The 19,626-nt window shown below is 34.3% G+C and overlaps 1 protein-coding gene across 3 annotated transcripts; it reads left to right on the top strand.

Moving 5' to 3' along the window:
- The first annotated feature begins 114 nt into the window (after nucleotides 1-114).
- On the top strand, nucleotides 115-19,228 carry LOC136801528 (ras-related protein Rab-26-like). Of its 3 annotated transcripts, none has more exons than XM_067058169.1 (9): nucleotides 115-291; nucleotides 14,769-14,879; nucleotides 15,105-15,146; nucleotides 15,511-15,577; nucleotides 15,735-15,787; nucleotides 16,189-16,254; nucleotides 16,473-16,529; nucleotides 16,775-16,851; nucleotides 17,188-19,228. In XM_067058169.1, the coding sequence occupies exons 1-9, from the start codon at nucleotides 220-222 to the stop codon at nucleotides 17,288-17,290; spliced, it is 648 nt and encodes a 215-aa protein (XP_066914270.1). In that variant the 5' UTR covers nucleotides 115-219; the 3' UTR covers nucleotides 17,291-19,228. The 3 variants fall into 3 exon arrangements, with proteins under 3 accessions (XP_066914270.1, XP_066914269.1, XP_066914271.1); XM_067058168.1 differs by lacking the exon at nucleotides 115-291 and adding an exon at nucleotides 12,214-12,361; XM_067058170.1 differs by lacking the exon at nucleotides 115-291 and adding an exon at nucleotides 14,358-14,457.
- The last annotated feature ends 398 nt before the right edge of the window (nucleotides 19,229-19,626 follow it).

Genomic DNA, 19,626 nt, shown 5'->3' with positions numbered 1-19,626 from the left:
TGCCAATTCTATCCGGAAATATTGTGTTCCGTACGTAGTTTGCATAGCTTAACAACCGATATATTAAAGAGCGAGCGTGGGAGTATGGAGTATTGGCAAATTTTGCTAGAAAAATAAAGGAAAAGATTTTGCTGCAGAAAGAAAAAGTGTCAGTAGGAGTAGTAGGAGTGAGTGGTCATGACAGCCATCCAAGAAAGAGAAGCTTGAAACCAGTTTACTATGGCTCAAAATGGATTCACTAGGGATAGACCTAGTGTCAGAAATGGGAATCCTTTTGATTACGCCTTCAAGGTATACATTCATACATTCATTTTGCCTGCTGCTGCTTTTTTGATATTTTATTTTTTTTTAAATTCTCTTCTTTGATTTGATGGAAGCTTAAAAAGCTAACTTGTTGGACTCTTTGAAGTCTAGTCTACACCACACTTCTCCATATTGCTGCTTTGTTATTTATATTTTATTTATTATTTGCATATACCTCTATTTGCCTTTTTATCTTGGATATTTGCTTGGTGGGGAGGTTCCATCCCAATAAACTACAACTACAATTAAGGCGGCAAAAATTTTTCGGGTTTCCATTCCAGACGTAATTAATCGAACCAATCGAACGGTATTTTTAATCGAACTTTGTCGAGCTTATAATCGAACTTTGTTGGCCGATTAATGTTCGACTAAGTTCGGTTGTCGAACTTTAATCGAATACTCACTAATTTCTCAAAATACAAAGTTCGATTAAGTTTTTGATTACTGAAATCGAACTTAATCGAACTTTTTTTAAAGAGACCTCGACAGTTCAATTAGTTCAATTACATTAATCGAACTTAATCGAAATAATCGAACTTAATCAAACTTTATCAAGTTTATTCAAACAAAAATTTGAGAAAACCCGAGCAAGTGACAGTTACATCAAAATGCCTCGAAAATGTCAATATGAAAATTGCGTAATCAGAGAGCGTATGTCTCGCTCATTATAAAAAGGCGAAGACAAACTTTCAATAATTGGATTGTAACATCGAGTTAAGTCTCTTTTGTTAAGTCACCAGGGGGTAAATAAAATAGACCTTGATACATTTATCGTTCGTTTCAACTTGACGATTCGTTTAAAACTCAGCCTCTTAAATATTTGGGGTAGGTAAAATATGTACAAAGAAATTCATACTTTTCCAACCCGGCCAATCTTTAAAAAAGAAGCGAACAATAAAATGTAATTACCCTTTCCAAATAAACCTCTTCGGTGGCGAGCGTAGTCTACTCTGACGTAATTGTAAAATTTATGTAATGGGAGTTTGACATAGTAATGTAATGTTGTTTGGGGAATTATGAAGTTCTCTGGAATTCCGATTGCATTTATTCAGGTTGATTTTTTATGACTTCTAACTGGTACTTTTTCTAACGAGTTTGATTACTCTGTTCTCACACTTATGTCTTTTTTTTTCGCGTCCTTTTTCGTGATTACTTTTATTTATATTTTTAAAGACAGGTAAGAATATGCCGATGTAACTGAGTGAAGGCCGCTCCACTTGCGCGTAATTCGATCGCACTTTTTGCCAGCCTTTGACGACACTTTGAGGAACTTTGAAGCACCCCCGCTGGTACAGCTGCGTGTACCCTCACACCCCCCTGACCAGTGGGCACCGATCAAACTCCCCAGAACCCTGGCCGGGACCCCCAGGGGAAGTTCACGGTTGTACCAGTTAGGCACATCCTGGCAAATGAACGGGGTATTTTTCACTTGCGACCATTGGCAAATGAACGGGGTCAAAAACGAAAGTGACATAATAGCGCCAAATACCCAGTTTAATTGAACCGGGTTGGAAATATTTTGCTTCATTTCAAAGAACTGCATAGATGAAATTTTTTTTCCATGCGTCAATTTTGTCTTCGAAGATTGAAGAAACTTTTAACGAAAAAATAAAGTACCCAGTTTTCTTCCTTTTTTCCCTTTTTCAGTTTGAAGTTCATTTTTATTCATTTTCACGCTTTTAGCCTGAGACGTCCTATCTCATTTACACTGGGTGACGAATACCCCATGCAAATGCTCACCCCGTCTGACCCCGTTCATTTGCCAGGATGTGCCTGACTGTGTACCCAAATGAGTTCATTTTTCCCAATTTTTCCCAATTTTTCCCAATTTTCAAGCCTTTCCAAGCCTTTTAAAGGCTTCAGAGCACTGATGGAGGGTGCTGGCTTTGAGGGAGAGCAAGGCAGAGGGTACCCGAAAGGGTCCAAAGAGCTATGGGGGGCTGTGGAGGGCTGTTGAGGCCTCAATTGGTCTCACCTGCGATTTTTCCTTGTGAGAAAGGGGTGTAGCAGCCTCAATTGAGGACGCCATTTTTGGCAATTTTTTCCGGCTTTTGACGGCACTTTGAAGGACCCCCAACGGTGCAGGCATGTACTCTCACATCCCCCTTGACCAGTGAGCACCAGGGGCCGTCCGCGGTGGTACCTAAAGGAGGTCATTTTTTTTCCAATTTTGACCAATTTTCAAGCCTTTCTGCCTTTCCAAGCCTTTTAAAGGCTTCAGATGACTGATGGAGGGTGCTGGCTTTGAGGGAAAGCAAGGCAGAGGGGGCCGTCCACGGTAGTACCCAAAGGAGGTCATTTTTTGTTGTCGAACTTTTTCGAACGGAGTTTTTTGTTGAATTTGTCGAACCTTTCTTGTTGTCAAACTTTATCGAACGGAGTTTTTTTAAATTTTGTAGAATTTGTCGAACATTTCTCGTTGTCGAACTTTGTCAAACTTAATATGTTTTGTCGAACTTAATCGAATACTCACAATTTTAGCGACTTTTGAAAAGTCCGATTAAAGAATTCAATCGAACTTTTGTCGTTCGATTAAGTTCGACAAAGTTCGATTAGTTCGGTAATCGAACTGTTCGATTAATTACGTCTGGTCCATTTTTCCATCCATTTTTGGAGTGCATTTGTAGAGAAAACTGCCAGCCAGCCGCCAAAACAATCACGTGTAATGGGTGGTTTAAAATTATGACCTTTGAACACTGTGAGCTCCGACCCCAAAATGGCGCATGTAATGATAAACGAAGTCAAAATGCTGCGAATGCGCTAGAAATTGCTCGCAAAAAATTGGCAATAATAAAATTTTTGAACGAAGGAAAGGTCATTGACAGAAAAATTCCGACAAATTTTTTGGCAATTTAAGAAATTTTCGTCCATGGAAGGGTTAACAGTTTGTTTACATTTAGGTAATTTTGAATAAAAAACAGAAGTGCTAGCAGGGAATTTACGATTCTTTCGCTTGAGACAAACAAGATACAAGTTTTGATTTTTTATTGTTTGAAGTTTTTAAAAGAAAAAAAATCTTCTTTAAAATGGCAATAAAATTTTTTGGGTTGGCAGGTTTCGAGGTAGGGTCGGTCGGTTGAGGGCAAACCAACAATTTTATCCAGCCTTACCTAAGGGGTGGTCTTGTTAGATAAGGGGGATCTTCCTTGAATTATGACTTTTGTACAATCATTTCATTTATACTGATTTTCTAAGGGGAGTGTGAAATTTTAAAAGAATTTCCTAAGGGGGGGTTAGCACTTAAGGGGGGGTCCTCTTACCTAAGGGGGGGTCTTGACCCCTCTAGAAACTATGGCCACTAACGGTCTTTTCCCGTTATGCCTGGCGACTTTGAATATGGACGTCGTCCCTTATGCTGCGAGTACATGACTACAATTTCCGTAACAATTTACATTTGAAAAACTTCAGGATTTCTGTAACATTCAAGAATTTGGGACGGTTGGTGGAAACATGGGACCGTTGATATCTGGACTGTATTTTTACCTACTGTTAAGTCACTTTGACAATAAATTTGTTCCGATACTTCCATCAAGTTTTTCAACCACTCAAAGCACCAATAGACCTTTTCGCCTTTCCATCTGCCATTGAATTGTATGCAAAAATTATGGTGGCCGAATTGCTGTGGTGAAATTCCCTTAGAAAGTATGCAAAACATATGCAAAAGAAAGTATTAATATAAAGCTTACATGCATGATTGGCATTATATTAAAGTGTAATCTTGTAGAAGAAGGATTAAATTTGCTTCTTTTGAAAATTAGAAATAATCAGATTCGCTCATCTCTTAGAACAAGCACTTCAAAAAACCATAACATTAGACATAAACTCAAGCTGAAAAATCACCCGTGAAGGTACAAAAATAATCCTTATTTGGCTGACGGTAAATTATTCTCCTGGGAATAGAACCGCCAAATGATCAAATCAAAACATTGATCTGAACCCGCTTAGTGTGTGTAATCTTAGGCTAATTCATATCTTCCTTCGTTTTAAGCGTAAAACTATTACTCTTCGGGCTATGAGCACTGCTCTTGTTTTGAATATTGAAATTCTCCAGATAAATCGCATGCGCACTGAGGTTTTAATGAAACAATAGAGAGTTTCGAAACCTAAGCCAATCAGCTGTGTTTTAAACATTCTTTTATTTAAAATCTCTATTGATAAACATCTTTTGTGAATGTTGTCTATTATGTTTAAACCAATTAATAAGCAATTCCCGGTGGGGGTCACTAGTGGCCGCCTATAGCAGTGCCTATAGACCAAGAGTAAGGCCTAAAAGCCTGGATCTGTCTATTGTGTAGACTAGTGTAATCTGTTTTCATTGATTTTTTAATGACATCAAAACAGAATATGCATAACTGTCAACTCTCTTGTATGCCAACGTTTTCTCCCTGCAAGAAAAAAATTAATCCAAATCTGCATTTTTAGGATTTTCTCCCGCATTTCCAAAAATTTTCCAATTTCCTGAAAAAAAATTCAGATTAAAAAAAACAGAATTGCAAAATTTCCTGATTTTGAAAATTGGGATTTCCCCGATTTCCCAGATTTTCCAATCTGGAAAAATTGGATTATCAGGGAACATTTGACTTGGAGCTCTCACGCATTTTTGTGAGGGGAAGTTAACAGCTATGATATGTCTCTTAACAAATTTCTTAAAGGCTTTTGTTGTTTTGTATTTCTTTTTGAATCAAGGAAATCCATCCTTTATTGTTAGGGGACATTGACAAAAGAAAATCCTTTTTTTAACGGCCTCAGGCTGTTAAGACTCTGACCCCCTCCCTTCTTACTCTTAACAGCCAAAAAATATTTAAAAAAAATAAATTTTTAAAGGCCTTAATTTAAATTACCTTTCCCCTAATGTTCTTTTGTGTTCTTTAATTCTTCGCTAACATTGAAATGCTTCTTTATTTCCACGAGAAAACATGTGGTTTTGAGCTGTGACCTTAGGATTTCACCCGAGGCAAGTCAGGGCGGGATAGGAATAGCTATTGTTTTCGAAAAACCGTGAAGCTTCTGATTGGTCAAGTGTTGAAATTCTATTGTAATGTCACGTGACTTAGGTAGGATTTCCTGCCTAACCTCGGCACACTTTTCAGCAAAATCACTACATCTAGTCCCTCTGGCTTTATAAATCTATGGTTGTTACCATGAGGGCGTGGGGATTGCCAAATTGGGTCACGTGGTGAATTATATTTCTCGATATACGATTGAAAAGTATGGCGGAAGTGATGGATTGTATGGTTTCTATCATTTTTTAAGACTTTTGGGCACTGCGAGGATCTTCTATTGTAAGTGAGATTTTCCTTCTTTTTTAACTATTTTTGACGACATAAACGTTGACCCTTCCTAACGTCAAAATCAGTTTTTGGCCGATATCTTGAGATTGGCTTAATTTAAATTTTCGGCCCAGCACTTTCCAAAATCCTCTCATTAATACGCTTCTTTTGAGCTTTATACGAAAGTTAAGGAACAATGGGAAGCGGTGCGCGTCTCGCAAAATATGTTTGAGACTTGCCTTAACTCACCTGAGTTAATTCTCTTTGAAGAATCATATTCTGGTTTTCATGTTACTAGATGCTCTTTTAGAACTTTAGAGCTTATGTTCTTTAAATCTATTAAAATGCTGCGCGTAGAAGTGCACAGCAAACTCATATAAGGTACCATTCTTCAATCTAAAATCAGACAATCAGCAATCAAACCAATCAAACCACCTGATTAAAATTTGATTTTCAATTTCAGTCTGGTTTAACTGTATCATACAAAGATCACAGAACTATATTACTAGCTGGTGACCATTAATGGTAATTTTTTAGTTTCAACATGTCATTTTGAAGCTTACTTTTTCACTTTGTCCTGTTAAAATTTGAGTGCTAAGTATATGCTTATAGTCCTCTTTAGTAATTTTTGATTATATTTCTATAGAAATAGATACTTATTAAATTAATTTTGCTTTGCTTGCAAAATTACCAGCCAGCTTAAATTTCCTTATTTGCAGCACTACTTCCACTCATTACACTAAGACAATTGTATTATATTGTGGTGTAATTTGATTAGTCAAAATATCAGCATCAAAAGTTGGCTTTCCGATATGGTGGGACAATTTCATACCGAAAGCTCAGTATTTTCTTAGTTATGGAGGGGGTTCATGTGTATTTTACAGACCAGTTTTCAAATTATCAAAATACTAATTAAATTATTTTTTAGTAAATTCTCAATTTCTTTTTTATTTGACAAAATCTTCATTAAAAATTTTAGTTTTTTGAATCAAGTGGACTTATCAGTCATGAATTCCGTCAGTATAACATTCTGGTTGAAAAATACCCACCAGACAGGTGGGTAAAGCAAAATTTTGATATATAATCTAAAATATCAAGGTTGTTGCACTTTGAGATTTTAAAGACTTGGGTCTCCAGTCCCTTTCCCCTAAGATAATATTTGCATTCCTTTGATTTTAATAACACACTTCTTGACCATTTCGGAAGTTTTGTCTTCACAAAAATCTAAAAATTTCTCAAAATAGTAAAAAAGAGTTTCTCAATTAAAAAAAATTTCAAATCAAAAAAATAATATTTGAAAAAGTCAAAATATTACAAAAGACTACTTTTTTATTGAAAGAGGAGCAAAAAGTACCCAAAATAGTACCCTGTACTTGCTAGAAGAGTGAAAAATACACACCCCCACCCCTAAAATAGTACTTTTTTGAAATGCAAAAATAGACACCACCCAGCTATGGGTTAGTACCCTGCCTTTGTACCCCCCCCTGATTTACCTAAAAATATGAAAATGTGGAAAGGGTTGAGGTATGAATGGAAAGATTGGAAGATTTGTTTTCATTTTTTCAAAAAAAAGTTAGAAGGATTTGCTTCTTGATTATTCAAAAAATATTGTTTGAGAATATCGATTTTAGGGGTATGATATATGTTTGTGTCGTTATCTTTAGACTTTCATCAAATAAAAGCCTTTGTGATACCTCCTTAGCTGCTATCTAAAGGCACTCTACTAACCTCAAGGTGGCAACTGCCTAATATTTTCTAGCTGCAAAGTAAATTCCTTTTTCTCACTAATTTCAAGTTTGAACACCTGGGTCTTACTACATTTAGAAAAAAGATTCTGTAACATCGAAATAATGTTCTGAAATAAGATTAGTACTCCCAGGTGCCTAATGAACAGGGGATCAGAATTCAAATTTTGATAAACCGAGAGCTAATTACCAGGGGGTAGGAAATTGTACCTTTAAATACCCCCCCTTCTTTTGATAGCTGAAAATATTTTCAAAAATTAATAAAGGAGGGGTCCTATAAGGTCCCGGGGGAGGGGGGTTGGGAAAATATTGAAAATAATAACAACTGGAAGGGGGTTATTGGGCACCTGTAAATCTGCTTTTCCATTAAGAACTCACATTCAATATGATTTTAAAATTCTCCTGTGATTTGGCATTTGGTCTTTTTTTTGAAACTTAGGATGATTTTTTAAAGCAAAGGTAATCCAATCGAATTTGATTGCACTTGATTGATGCCCCTGGTTTGATGTAGCTGTTTTTCTAGCTATTTGTTTTTAAATAAAAAGGTTAACGTAAACTGTTTCTCTTTAAAGTGATATTTCCCTTTTCTAACTGCGAGAAACTGGGAGACATGCTGATAAAATGCAATTATTGTAAATTGCAATTCGAAGATAAGCCAACATGAATAAGAATGAAATGATTACATTAACTAATTTGTTTTACATTTAATGCCAATAGAACTTCCTTGCGTAAAAAGTAAAAGTATTCACGTAAGCCAATGAAAAGGAAACAGTGTTTTGGCCTCATTTTAGCTCCATCAGGGCCCACGTGTCAAACATTTTAAGAAGCAATCTATCTTAGTTCAGAACAGATTTTGGTCGAGTATTTTCTTTATTTCGTTATTTATTTGAACTACCTTTAATAGATAGATAGAGTCGATATTTTTCGTGGATAAAACAGTCATCTAGGACTTTTAGACAGTTTTTCATTCGTTTTTAAGGAGTCCACAGCAAGCCTTTTCGGCTGTCTATGAACTGAACGGAACATGGGAAGGTGCTTTGACCTTATTCATCGCTTTTTATCAGATCAGATTCAGAGTAGCTTATATTATTTTAGGGCTGACATTACACAAAAGCTAATTTTAACTGTCAGTCAAGAATGCTATTGTAATAATTTAAGAACGGATTTAATTTTAGTCTCAAGTGACTTCATAGAATTCCTTGGTACAGGCTACAACTAGTAACTCAACCTCTCTCAGAAATAAATGTCTACTTTAATTTCGTATTAGTAGTGTTTCATTAAACTATATGAATTTTTCACATCTCGCGATATGATATTAATCAGCTTTTAATATTTCACAGAATAAAATAGTCATCACAAGCCTTTCAAAATTTTAGAAGAGGAAATTGGAAAGTTATAATAACCAACAAAGATGTGCGAACTTTTTTCTTCTTTATGATATTTCTTCACTGTGTATGTATGAATTGGAATGAAAAATGAAAGAAATATATGATGTTTTACTTCATAGCTCGTGCATGTAATGTTTTTTTATTCAAGTATTCTATAAGATGCAGAATTATCGAGTTTGCTAGTTAGTAGCAATTTTAAAGGTTTATTGTTAGTCCAAAGATAATTAATAACGAGTTTATTTTTAAAGGAAATTATTTTTTCTAAAGGAGTGCTCTGGTTTAGAAAACCTGCTTGGTACTTCATCATGGAAAGGAATAGTAGCTTGCCTCAAGAGAGGAGCTTCTCTTTTGTACATCAGTTTTTAGAACTATCTTATTAACAAGCTCAGAGAGTATTAAATATGTTGTAATTGCAGGCAATACTTTGAGATCGATTGAGCTTTGTCTAATGGTATTAAGTCATAAGTAAGCAGAGACATCCGAGTTACAGAGAACCTATTTGGCTTGGGAAATGACCAGCATTTTCTTTATTTCATCATGAAAAAAACACCAAGCTATTTTTTACTTACAGTTTTGTCTCTAAAATAATTTCTTTTATGAAATATTATTGCCTTATTACAATCATTAGCATAATTAAGCTTGATCTGGACCGTATAGCTTATTTGTTTTTGTAAATTTGAGTTTTAAATTCATGAAGATTGTTTTCTTATTCCCAACTTTTACACGACGGTATTTTATAATTGTATTATTTTTCTAAGTCCTTCTACGGCCTTTACTCCAAACCTCGTCTCTAGATAAAAGTATGCTCCTAGACAAAACTACTGGCTTTTTTAGAAAGCTCTTTCTTCTAAAATAGCGAGAACATGTTTGGCTAGAGATTTTAAAGTGCTCCTGAACAACCTTTTGACGGTTATTTAGAGCCGTCTCAATATTAAATCATTTTTTTTAGAGAAAGACAACTGTGGACTTGAAACTTCTTTCATAGGTCAACTCAATATGATTTAAATGGGTTTCTCACAAATAAAAACACCTCTCCCCATCCAATTTTCCCTTTGAAAATTATTTTTCTAAAATCCACCATTATTTTTGTAAATAATCTGAATTATTCATAAAAAGGGGACATCTCGATTGTAAGAAAGTCTACCATTTCAATTTTTGGCCTATCTGTTTGTCTAAGTATCTCACCCAAACGTTCTCCATAATCCAGACTTTGTCTATGCATCTATTTTCCGAAAAAGGTGCCTACTTATGAAATCTATTGGACGTTGACGTTCGGATAATAGAATGCTTATTCTACGTAAATCTAAAGCTAAAAAAAATCTTAAGCCTCTTTGTTGTTCTTATAAAGAAATTCCTTTATCTCGATCTTGAAATATTAGAAGGATTGTCTATATAAATAGGACCTTTTTTGTCTGATTTTCCTTCCCACTGGAAAGTCCTAAAAATTTTATAATATTTATCACGAGACGTACAGTTTGTCCTGTTAAACACACTAACTGAAGGTGGTTCATGTATATTTTAAGAGACAGTTTTTTGTGAAAAGGAAAACTAGGAACATTTTCGCACAACATAATGTTAACATTGACAATGAAAAAATTTCAACTTATTACAAATTATTGTAGGTGAAAACTCGCTCAACAGATTTAGTAGGGGGAAATTTGTTCGTTTTTTTGAGGTCGCTCGATTTTTTTAGTCAAAGCACTTGTTATACATTTTTGGGAAGCTAAGGAGTAGGGGAATCAAAAAAACTTGGGTGCCAATTTTTTTTCGGACACTTTGGTGTGATTTTCGGACAGATACGACGGTCTCAGGCAAAAATTATTAGGTGAAAAATTAATGAAAATTTAAGCTTGAGAAAACGGAGACCTGTTGTATATTTTTGGAAAGCTCTCAAAAAATTAAGATTAGTGATATATTGCGAGTATAGGTGATTTCTTTACCTAACTCGAGATATTAATCCTTAAAAACAGTGTTTTTCAGTGTTTTTCAGCCAGAAACAGCTGTTTTGTCCAGTTTTTGCACTTTCGGAAGCTCAATATCTCGAGTTAGGTACTGAAATCACCTATACTCGCAATATATCACCAATCTTAATTTTTTGAGAGCTTTCCAAAAATATACAACAGGTCTCCGTTTTCTCAAGCTTAAATTTTCATTAATTTTTCAACCTATGATTTTTGCCTGAGATCGTCGTATTTGTCCGAAAATCACACCAAAGTGTCCGAAAAAAAATTGGCACCCAAGTTATTTTGATTCCCCTACCCCTTAGCTTTCCAAAAATGTATAACAAGTGCTTTGACTAAAAAAGTCGAGCGATTTTACAAATTTCCCCCTACTAATTGATTTTTACCCCGATTTTCTAAAGAGCGTTTTTTATTGAAATTCTTTAGTCATTACATTTTTTTATTTGAACGACTCGAAAATTCAGTTAGAGATGGTGTATTTACTCAGAAAAGAGTACTGAAAAGAGACTTGGTTCGAGTTTAATAAGGTTCAAATGGCTTCAGTCATTAGAGGCAATGAATTCGTGCGCTTGGAGATACAGTCATTAGACCATCCATGATCAGCTTAAATCCACTCTTTTTGTGAATATAATTGTCGTAGAAGTAGAGTAGTATATGCTACTTACAGTGAAAAATTAGAGAATAGCTGAAGTATTGGAAATTTTTGAATCTTTCTAAAAAGGTTCAATGTTACCATTAAGAAATTCATTGAAAGCTTGTTGACTCTTAGAAGCATGAAAAATATCCTCGCAAAATATTTGTAAATCTGTTCCCAGCTGGAACAAAACGTTTTTACAACGTTCATCTAACATTCAATTTGCGTTAGACTGACGTTGTTTTGACGTTTTATCAGCTGTTTCAAAGTCGAGCTTGAAGGGAACACGCCTTACCTCAATACTCTTTATATGGAGCTGCTGGAATGGGCAGATTTAGAGTACTGCCTCTTGGTAAAAATTTCAATTAAACTGAAGAGCTTTCTGACATCTCTAAGTTATTTACATACTTTTATTGAAAGAAAACTTTTAAATTTCAAATTTTACTTGGCTCTGGTAACTTGTTTATCATCGAGCACTATTCAACATGATTTCATGACAATGATTAGATTGAATTTACTTATTATTCAAACATAACTTTATACCATCAGCGAATCAGGATAACGACACTGGATCTTATAATAAGGCTTTCTGCACACAACATTCCAATAGTATTCATCCAACGTTCATCCATGTGGCGTTAATAATAACGTTCTTTCCCAAGAAAGCGCAATGCGTAATTTAAAAATTCACTTTGGGTTTTCCAATCCCCCCGGACCTTATTAGGACCCCTCCCCCGTTTATTAATTTCTAAGAATTTTTTAGATTATTTCTCTTGTACATTTAAATTTTGAACAAGTGCAAATAAAAACTTTTTAAAAATTTTACTTGGCTCTGGTAACTTGTTTGTTTATCATCGAGCACTATTCAACATGCTTTCATGACAATGATTTAGGATGTGAAAAAGCTTAAAATTGCTCTACCGCTTTTTAAGATTACTAATAAATCAAAATGGTAGCACAAAGAGTTCGTAACGCAAAGCAACTTGGTTTAAATTTGACCACGAGTGAGAAATTCAAGAAACATCAACGTCTTGATCCTGATATCAAACATCTTTTTAAGGTAAATAATAGTATAACCTGTCCCACCCCTTCCAAGATTTGTTTTTTTGTAAAATCTTGCCGTTTGTCGGTCTGAATTTTGTGTTTCGCTAGTACTAAATTTTTAGTATATACCAACTTTTTGGTAATAAATCATCGAAAAACAGGTGCGTTGGTAGGAGTGCTCTTTTTTTAAGAAAATATACCATTTCACTGAAGTGGATAAAGTGACGTCACTTAGTTTAAGAAGTTTACTACATCGTAGAGCCCGGGGGTACTAGGTTTGCGAGGTGACGTGTATGTCCGAGCCAAAAATCGAAAATCGACCCTTAGAGAGAGGACAAATTTGCGTTTTTGGGACGCTTAGAGAGACTTTTTCCAAAATGAGAGGAAAAATTGACGTTTTTGGACCCTTATAGAGAATTTTTGTCGATTCTAATCATTTTTTGTCCAAATCTTTGAAAATCACGACACCTTTGAAAGAAGAAATTTCGATTTTCGTGAATTTTGGACCCTTACAGAGACTGCTTTTTAATTGTTTTGTACCCCTTTGAGAGACTTTCGTGAGTGTGAAAAAGGGAACCTTATGGCTCGTATATATCCGGTACCTATTTTGCCTAAGTACCCATTCCTCCCCGGGTCGTAGGGGCAACTGCCTTTCAGTTTCTTCCACATTTTACAATGGCTATTATTAACAAAATGATTAAATTAAATAAAAAAGTTATACTAAAAAATGCTGCAAAAACAAAGCCCCTGGATAACTGACCGAGCTTGCAAATTTCCGGAAAAGAATAGACAGCTCTTAGCTTTTGTGTTTATGCTGTAAAAAAGGTGTAAGGTATAGGACAGTTTGAAATGATAATTTTTAAGTCTGAAAGCGGTTTGCCGCTTGATGCGTTAGAGAAATGATTTTGCTTTATAGCGCCTTTGGAAGAATCTGCTCATTTGACTTTTAAAATACAGTTTACAGGCTTACAAAACCAACCTTTACGCAATGCAATTTTTTTTTTGATTCAGCAGTAAGTTAGGTTGGCACCTTCAGCAGTTAGAGGGTACCTCATCAACATTTTATATATGAATGTTTTGCAAACTCTGCAGACCTATTTAGATTAACCTTTTCTAAAAAAATCTTATTTGATAAAGGTATGTGATCCATAGAGAGCTAAACCTGTTGTCAAATTGCAATTTAACTTCATCCAACAAAATACTTTGTGAAAATACTAGTAGTTTCATAAAACGTCCAACCATGAAGTGTCTTAATCTTTCCAGCGCGCAACATTTTTCTGAAAAATTTAAAAATTGCCTTGTTTTTTTTTAACCATCTCTATAAACTGGTATAAAAGCCTGTAACTTGATAGTTATACAATGGTTTTGGTACCATTAGAAAGGTATTTTTATAATCTTTATAAAAGCATTAGGTGTATGCAAATGGTCATCGGAGTTATAGCCTTAAGTCTGGGACACTGTATATTGACAAATTTAGAACATGTATAGACGTCACTCGGGTTTGAAGGGTTAAAACCTTATCATTTGTATATTTGACCAAAGTTCAGCTAGCAGCATCTAACTTTCATTTATTGAGGTTCAAAACCTTTGTCTTGATGTGGGTACAATCAAAATCGTTTTTCGTTTTGCCCTTCCGTCTTTTTCTCGCTTTATTCATAAGCCCAGTGCATCGCTGCATAGAAGTCTCTATAGATTATGTTAGTTCATGAATATTTTATTCGATGAAAACAAGTTTAATATACTCCATCACCGCGGTGCTACCCCCTTTTTCTCGTTTTTCAATTGAAGTTCACTGAAAAAAACGGGAAGAATAAAATTCTGTTTGTACGAATGATTCTCAAAGAATGTTTTTCTATGATGTCTTTTATGATGATAGATTTGAAACATTTTTGTTGCTTGCGAAATCTCGGCTAAAGTGAAAAGCGTAAAATTTACAATAACAATATTTTTTAAATCTACCTCATCACGGGCCAACCTTGCAAGGTCGACTTAAATACGTAATCTTGACTGAAGTTGTTTTTTGTTGCTGGTTGAGGGGAGTTTGTTTGAAGACTGAAGAAAAGCATGGTGGGATTCGGAAATATTGAAAAAGGAGTTGATAAAGCATTCTATGTAAATCAAATTTGTTCATCTTTTGATAATTAAATTTGGTCTAGCTAGGCTTGAGCCAAACTTGAATTTGAGGATCAAAATTGATCTTATACTTACCAAAAAAATACCTTTCAAAAACCTACGCTAAAAAGTTTCTGCAGAAAGCTTCTTCCGGCACCGCTTTTAAACAAACGGTGAAATCGAAAATATTCTTGAAAAAGTTTGTGGTGTGCTCCAATGACAATGATCCTAAAGAAACTTCTATTCCTCGATTAGCCCTTCCCCGATCAATTACAAGGATTTGTACTGAAAACTTTTCCTTCATTTTTCAGGTGATGTTGATTGGTGACAGTGGTGTAGGGAAGACATGTGTTTTAATCCGATTCAAAGATGGCGCATTTTTAAGTGGTAGTTTCATCTCGACTGTAGGAATTGACTTTAGGGTAAGGCGACGAATAATTTAATTTGATTCATTTAAGTTTTCATATATTCTTTTATTTCAACTGAGCGTACACGCCCAATGTCCCTTTCGAGTCTCTTATTCGGGCGGGAATAACAGGGCGGCATGGATCACGTCGCTCCTAGTACCCTGCAAAGCCGTAGAATTGAAGAAACCGTGGAATGATATTTTTTGCATGACTTTGTAAATCTTTTAAATTCTATTTTAGAACAAAACCATAAACGTGGACGGGAAGAAAGTCAAGTTACAAGTGAGCTCCAGATTTAAAAACTTCCGATATTTCTTGAAATTTTTATTTTAAGCCTCTCTCATTAAATTCGAATCGTTTGCTATCGTTGTAAGATTCATTTATACGCATTTTACAGGGTAGGCCTTAATTGAAAAAAGATTGATTGAGACTTTAAGCCCCTTGAGATTTCCAGCTTTCAGTATCTAGTTCGACTTTGGGAGGGCTTGGGCTGAGGTTAGTAACTACTGAGGCCCTCGAAGACTTTATGTTTTATGCTTGTTCGTTTTGCTAAAAATTGACAAGAAACTTTAGGCGATTCTAGTTCGTTTAAAGTACATGATTAATGAAACCTTTAAGATAAGTTCTATCTCTTTTATTCCAATAGATTTGGGACACAGCCGGACAAGAGAGATTTCGAAGCATCACGCATGCATACTATAGAGATGCACATGGTAACCTTTTTTTCAAGCAGTTGAATTATGAAATGTCTTAAAAATCTTGAAAGCAACTAAGATTTCCTCAAAGAGAAGCTGGGGAACCCCAAACTCTAAAATCCCCAAAACTATTGGCTTTTCTCTGTGAATCATTATTTTTCAATTTTTTTTCTAGCTCTATTGCTGCTTTATGATGTGGGTAGCAGAAAATCATTCGAAAACACGAGGGTACGAACAATACTTATTCTATTTAAATTCTGCCGTAATTTTTTATTAATACTTAATACTAATAATCTTTGAGTTTTAAGTAAGAGTGTTGAATTTTGTGGTGTTTTGATTTTGTCTGAAAACAAAACAAAACACAAAAAAATTTGAAATCAAAAGCCCTGACTGCCTCAAAGTTACGCAACGAGTTTGCGTAATATTTACGCATTTTAGTCGATCAGAGTTTAAATATGGCAATTAATTGTGGTGACCGAGTGCTCAAAAGATCAATCAATTCCAGATAACACAAATTTCAAATCGTTTCTTTGAGTCAGAGTTGGTATAAACGATTTTTCTTGTGCGATTCTTTCATCATTCATTCATTCATTCATTCATTCATTTATTCATTCATTCCTATTTTTTAGGCGTGGTTATCAGAAATTAGAGAGTATGCACCAAATGACGCTGTCATTATGTTGCTCGGCAACAAGGTAACACATAATAAACTTAATTACTAGAATAAATATGCATCTGTATGTTTTTTATAATGTTCCAAGTATTTCAAAATCTTTAGAGCTCTCACTTCCATTGAACTTGCTTCGATTGGTATGTAAAATGTTGTGGAGATGTCTGTTCCCTCAAAAGTTTTGACCAACTCTGTCCCCCAAAGCTTGATTTTTGACCCTCGTATATTTTCGATTCCTTTTAGTGTGATTTGGCAAAAGAAAGACAAGTCAAAAGGGAGGAAGGTGAAAAATTAGCGCAGGTACGTGTTAAGATGAGCACTACATGTTTTTATTTTATAAGATTTGTGTTTTTCATTTTATCATAGATTTTCTTATAGAGTATATTCTTACAAAAAGCGTGTAAACTCGGTAATCTTTCGGCTAGCGTACCCTCTTTACTTCTTATTGTTCTATTGTTCTACCAGTCGTCTCAAAAAACTGAGTAATTATTTTTGTGTTTGTTTGTCCACAAAGTTTTGAAACTTACTGTATTCTTCTTGTTAAGGATTATAATGTACCATTCCTGGAAACAAGCGCAAAATCGGGGCTGAATGTTGATCTAGCGTTCGAAGCTGCTTCAAGGTATCTTTCATCTTTCACTGCCCTATTTTCTTCTCTATCGTATTTGCTATCCAGAACAACAAGGCAAGCAAGATTTAAAACTTTTAGACTAAAAGTCAGGTTGCTCGGCACCTGTGGTCAAGAGTGTCAGCTAAACTCCCATTTCTGACCTAACACCATACCATTAAAGACAAGGGTCAAGGATAGGTTAACAAATCCAGGGGAATAAAATGAACTTTGACTGCGATGTTCTTCGAATCTTACTCTCACTAAGAAATGTTCGTATAATACTTTATATAATTCTAGTATTTCGAAAGTAAATCAAATCCGATAACACATTTTTTTTGCTTTTTTCAGAGAATTAATGAATATAGAAGCACGCGGTAAAGAACACAATGGAAAATTTAATATTGGACAATATGTTTCAGAGAAAGAACAAAAGCCTGGATGCTGTGGGTAATAAAAGAGTATCTTTAGCCTGCATTCTGTTCCACTTAGATGTTATTTATCATTTTGGAAGAAGGCGGGAGATACCAATAATAGCCAATTGTAGGGCATGTTAAATTATAAAGTCAAATATGAAATAAATAGAGGAATTATTCTGGAAGCCATTCCTATCTTATGGAAAAGTGCAGTGACTATTCCTTTCTGAGTGGTCCTGGTTTTTGTTTTTGAAGATACAAATTACCTTTGAATTGACTGTTTTGGACTAACGAGATCTGTAAGGGTTTTGGTTTGACGAGATCTGTAAGGATTATAGTATCGCAGATCCATTGTCAACTTGTGCTGGTTATGACTGATAGCAAGATGGAAAAATAATGATAAGCTTGGTTAGACTGAAAAGGTGCTGCTTTGAATTTGATCAGTCGTTTTGGTATAGCTTCTTCCTTTTGTCTTTTTTTTTAATTTGGTTTCCTTCTAAAGCATAGATATAATTATTTTTTCGATACAGTATATATTTTTCGTCTTTATATTTTGTTTTTTTTCTTACGAAACAAGATGTTTTGGATAGATTTAGAACGTTTTTTGAAATATTTTTTTAGCAAAAAAGTATAGATTTTTTCTTTAATTTTTCAATATTTTTTTGGAACGTTTCTATAGTATAATCTATTTTCATTATTTATGCTGCATGCACCAGGTTTATATTTTTCTTTTAGCCGGATTTTAATAAAGAAAGCTTTTTTTTCAAATGACTGCTTTAGTCAGCCTACGATACCATACAAATAAGAATTTGTTGACTTGATTTATCCAAAATAAATTGGTTCAGCTTCTGCCTGGTGCCACCCAAATTTTCCGAAATGAATCAAAACAATTGTTTGACGCCTTTGTCCGGGATTATTTTTACCTCAGACTCAAAATATTACGTTAGGTTCATCTTACCAACTTTTTGTTAGAAAATTAAAAAATTATTTAAATTTTGTCCTGTAATGTTATGTCAAAATGTTTTTTTGCAATGAGTTTTTGAACTTAAATGAATTTTATTAAGTGTAATTCACTACTTTCTAAAAGTACATGGAGAAAATGTTCGGATTCCAGAGCTTAATCAAATGCGATTGGTTAGTCTTAATATCCAAAAAGGTCTTAAGTCTAACCTTATCTAAGCAATAGCTATACAAAGGAATACTGGTTTTTTCTCAGCGGCTTGTATCTAAGAGAGAAAAGCAAAAATGAGGTTTTCTACCACTCGTCATTATTAATTTTACTTTTCTTTTTGTCTTTTATGTTAATTTTTTGGTTTTTAATTATTTTTTTTTTAATGAAGGTTGTTAATTTTAGGTTAATAAAAACTTTAGATACTACTGTTGTGATGTTTTGCTGTACATAAAGTATTCTTATAATTTGGAAGTTCATTTGTTACTTTGTTTCGGTTATTTTGGAAATTTGTTATGTTTTAATTATTGTAGTAATCTCCAGATTTTCTGGTTTGTATTTTTCTAGTTTACTATAATTTTACGAAAGTATTTTCAATTCGCACGAAGTTATTATACCTTTACTTCAGAGCACTTCACTTGGTTATTTTACGCTTCGCTTCAATTGTATAGAAAGGGACTAGCGTATAGGAGCTTACCACATTTAAACAAAAAACCGAATGTTTTGAGTCTGAGAACCAAGTCACCAAGTGAGCGTATTGAGCTTTATATAGGATGAAGGAGGATGAAGCCTAAAACCCGGATAAACCATAAGTCATCAAAACCTAGATATTTTCATTTCATAATGGACATCATCTTATATCTATCACCAAATTTTTGTTCATATATTTATTAGTACTGGTATATAATCATTATCACATGCATTTTTTGCGTATTATTTTCTTTAATTACTTTTATTTTGGTTTAACTATTATATTTTTTAAAAAAGTCAAAGAATAAACTGGAGTTACATCACGAAAATTTTATAACCATAAAATGATAATTATTTAAGTATCTTTTAACTGAATTTCGGTTATAGTCTTATTTTTCTAACAACTCTATGTACCAAGTTGGCACATATACCGTTTTAACGCCTATCTAACAGACGTGGTCAGTGCACACTATAGAATTAGCAATTCATTTGAACGTTATTGGCTTTGCTTCAATCCCATCCCTTGAAATTCATATCGAGTTATTTGCCTGGTCTTTTTAAAAGTTCTAGAAGGATCATCAACTATTGTCAGTAGCAATGACAGATCCAAGGGGCTCAAAATTTAAAATGGAAAGTGTCGATTAGCACATAAGGAATAAAAATGAAAGCGATACCCTGTTCTGATTAAAATGTTGGGACCTTAGATCGTAACTCCTTTTTTGTTTTTTTTCTTTC

This window comes from Clytia hemisphaerica, unplaced genomic scaffold (genome assembly GCF_902728285.1).
Source record: "Clytia hemisphaerica strain Z4C2 unplaced genomic scaffold, Clytia hemisphaerica genome assembly, whole genome shotgun sequence".
Lineage (NCBI taxonomy): Eukaryota > Metazoa > Cnidaria > Hydrozoa > Leptothecata > Clytiidae > Clytia > Clytia hemisphaerica.
Note: the sequence above shows the minus strand (reverse complement) of the source record. Positions and strands in the feature narration are given on the sequence as shown.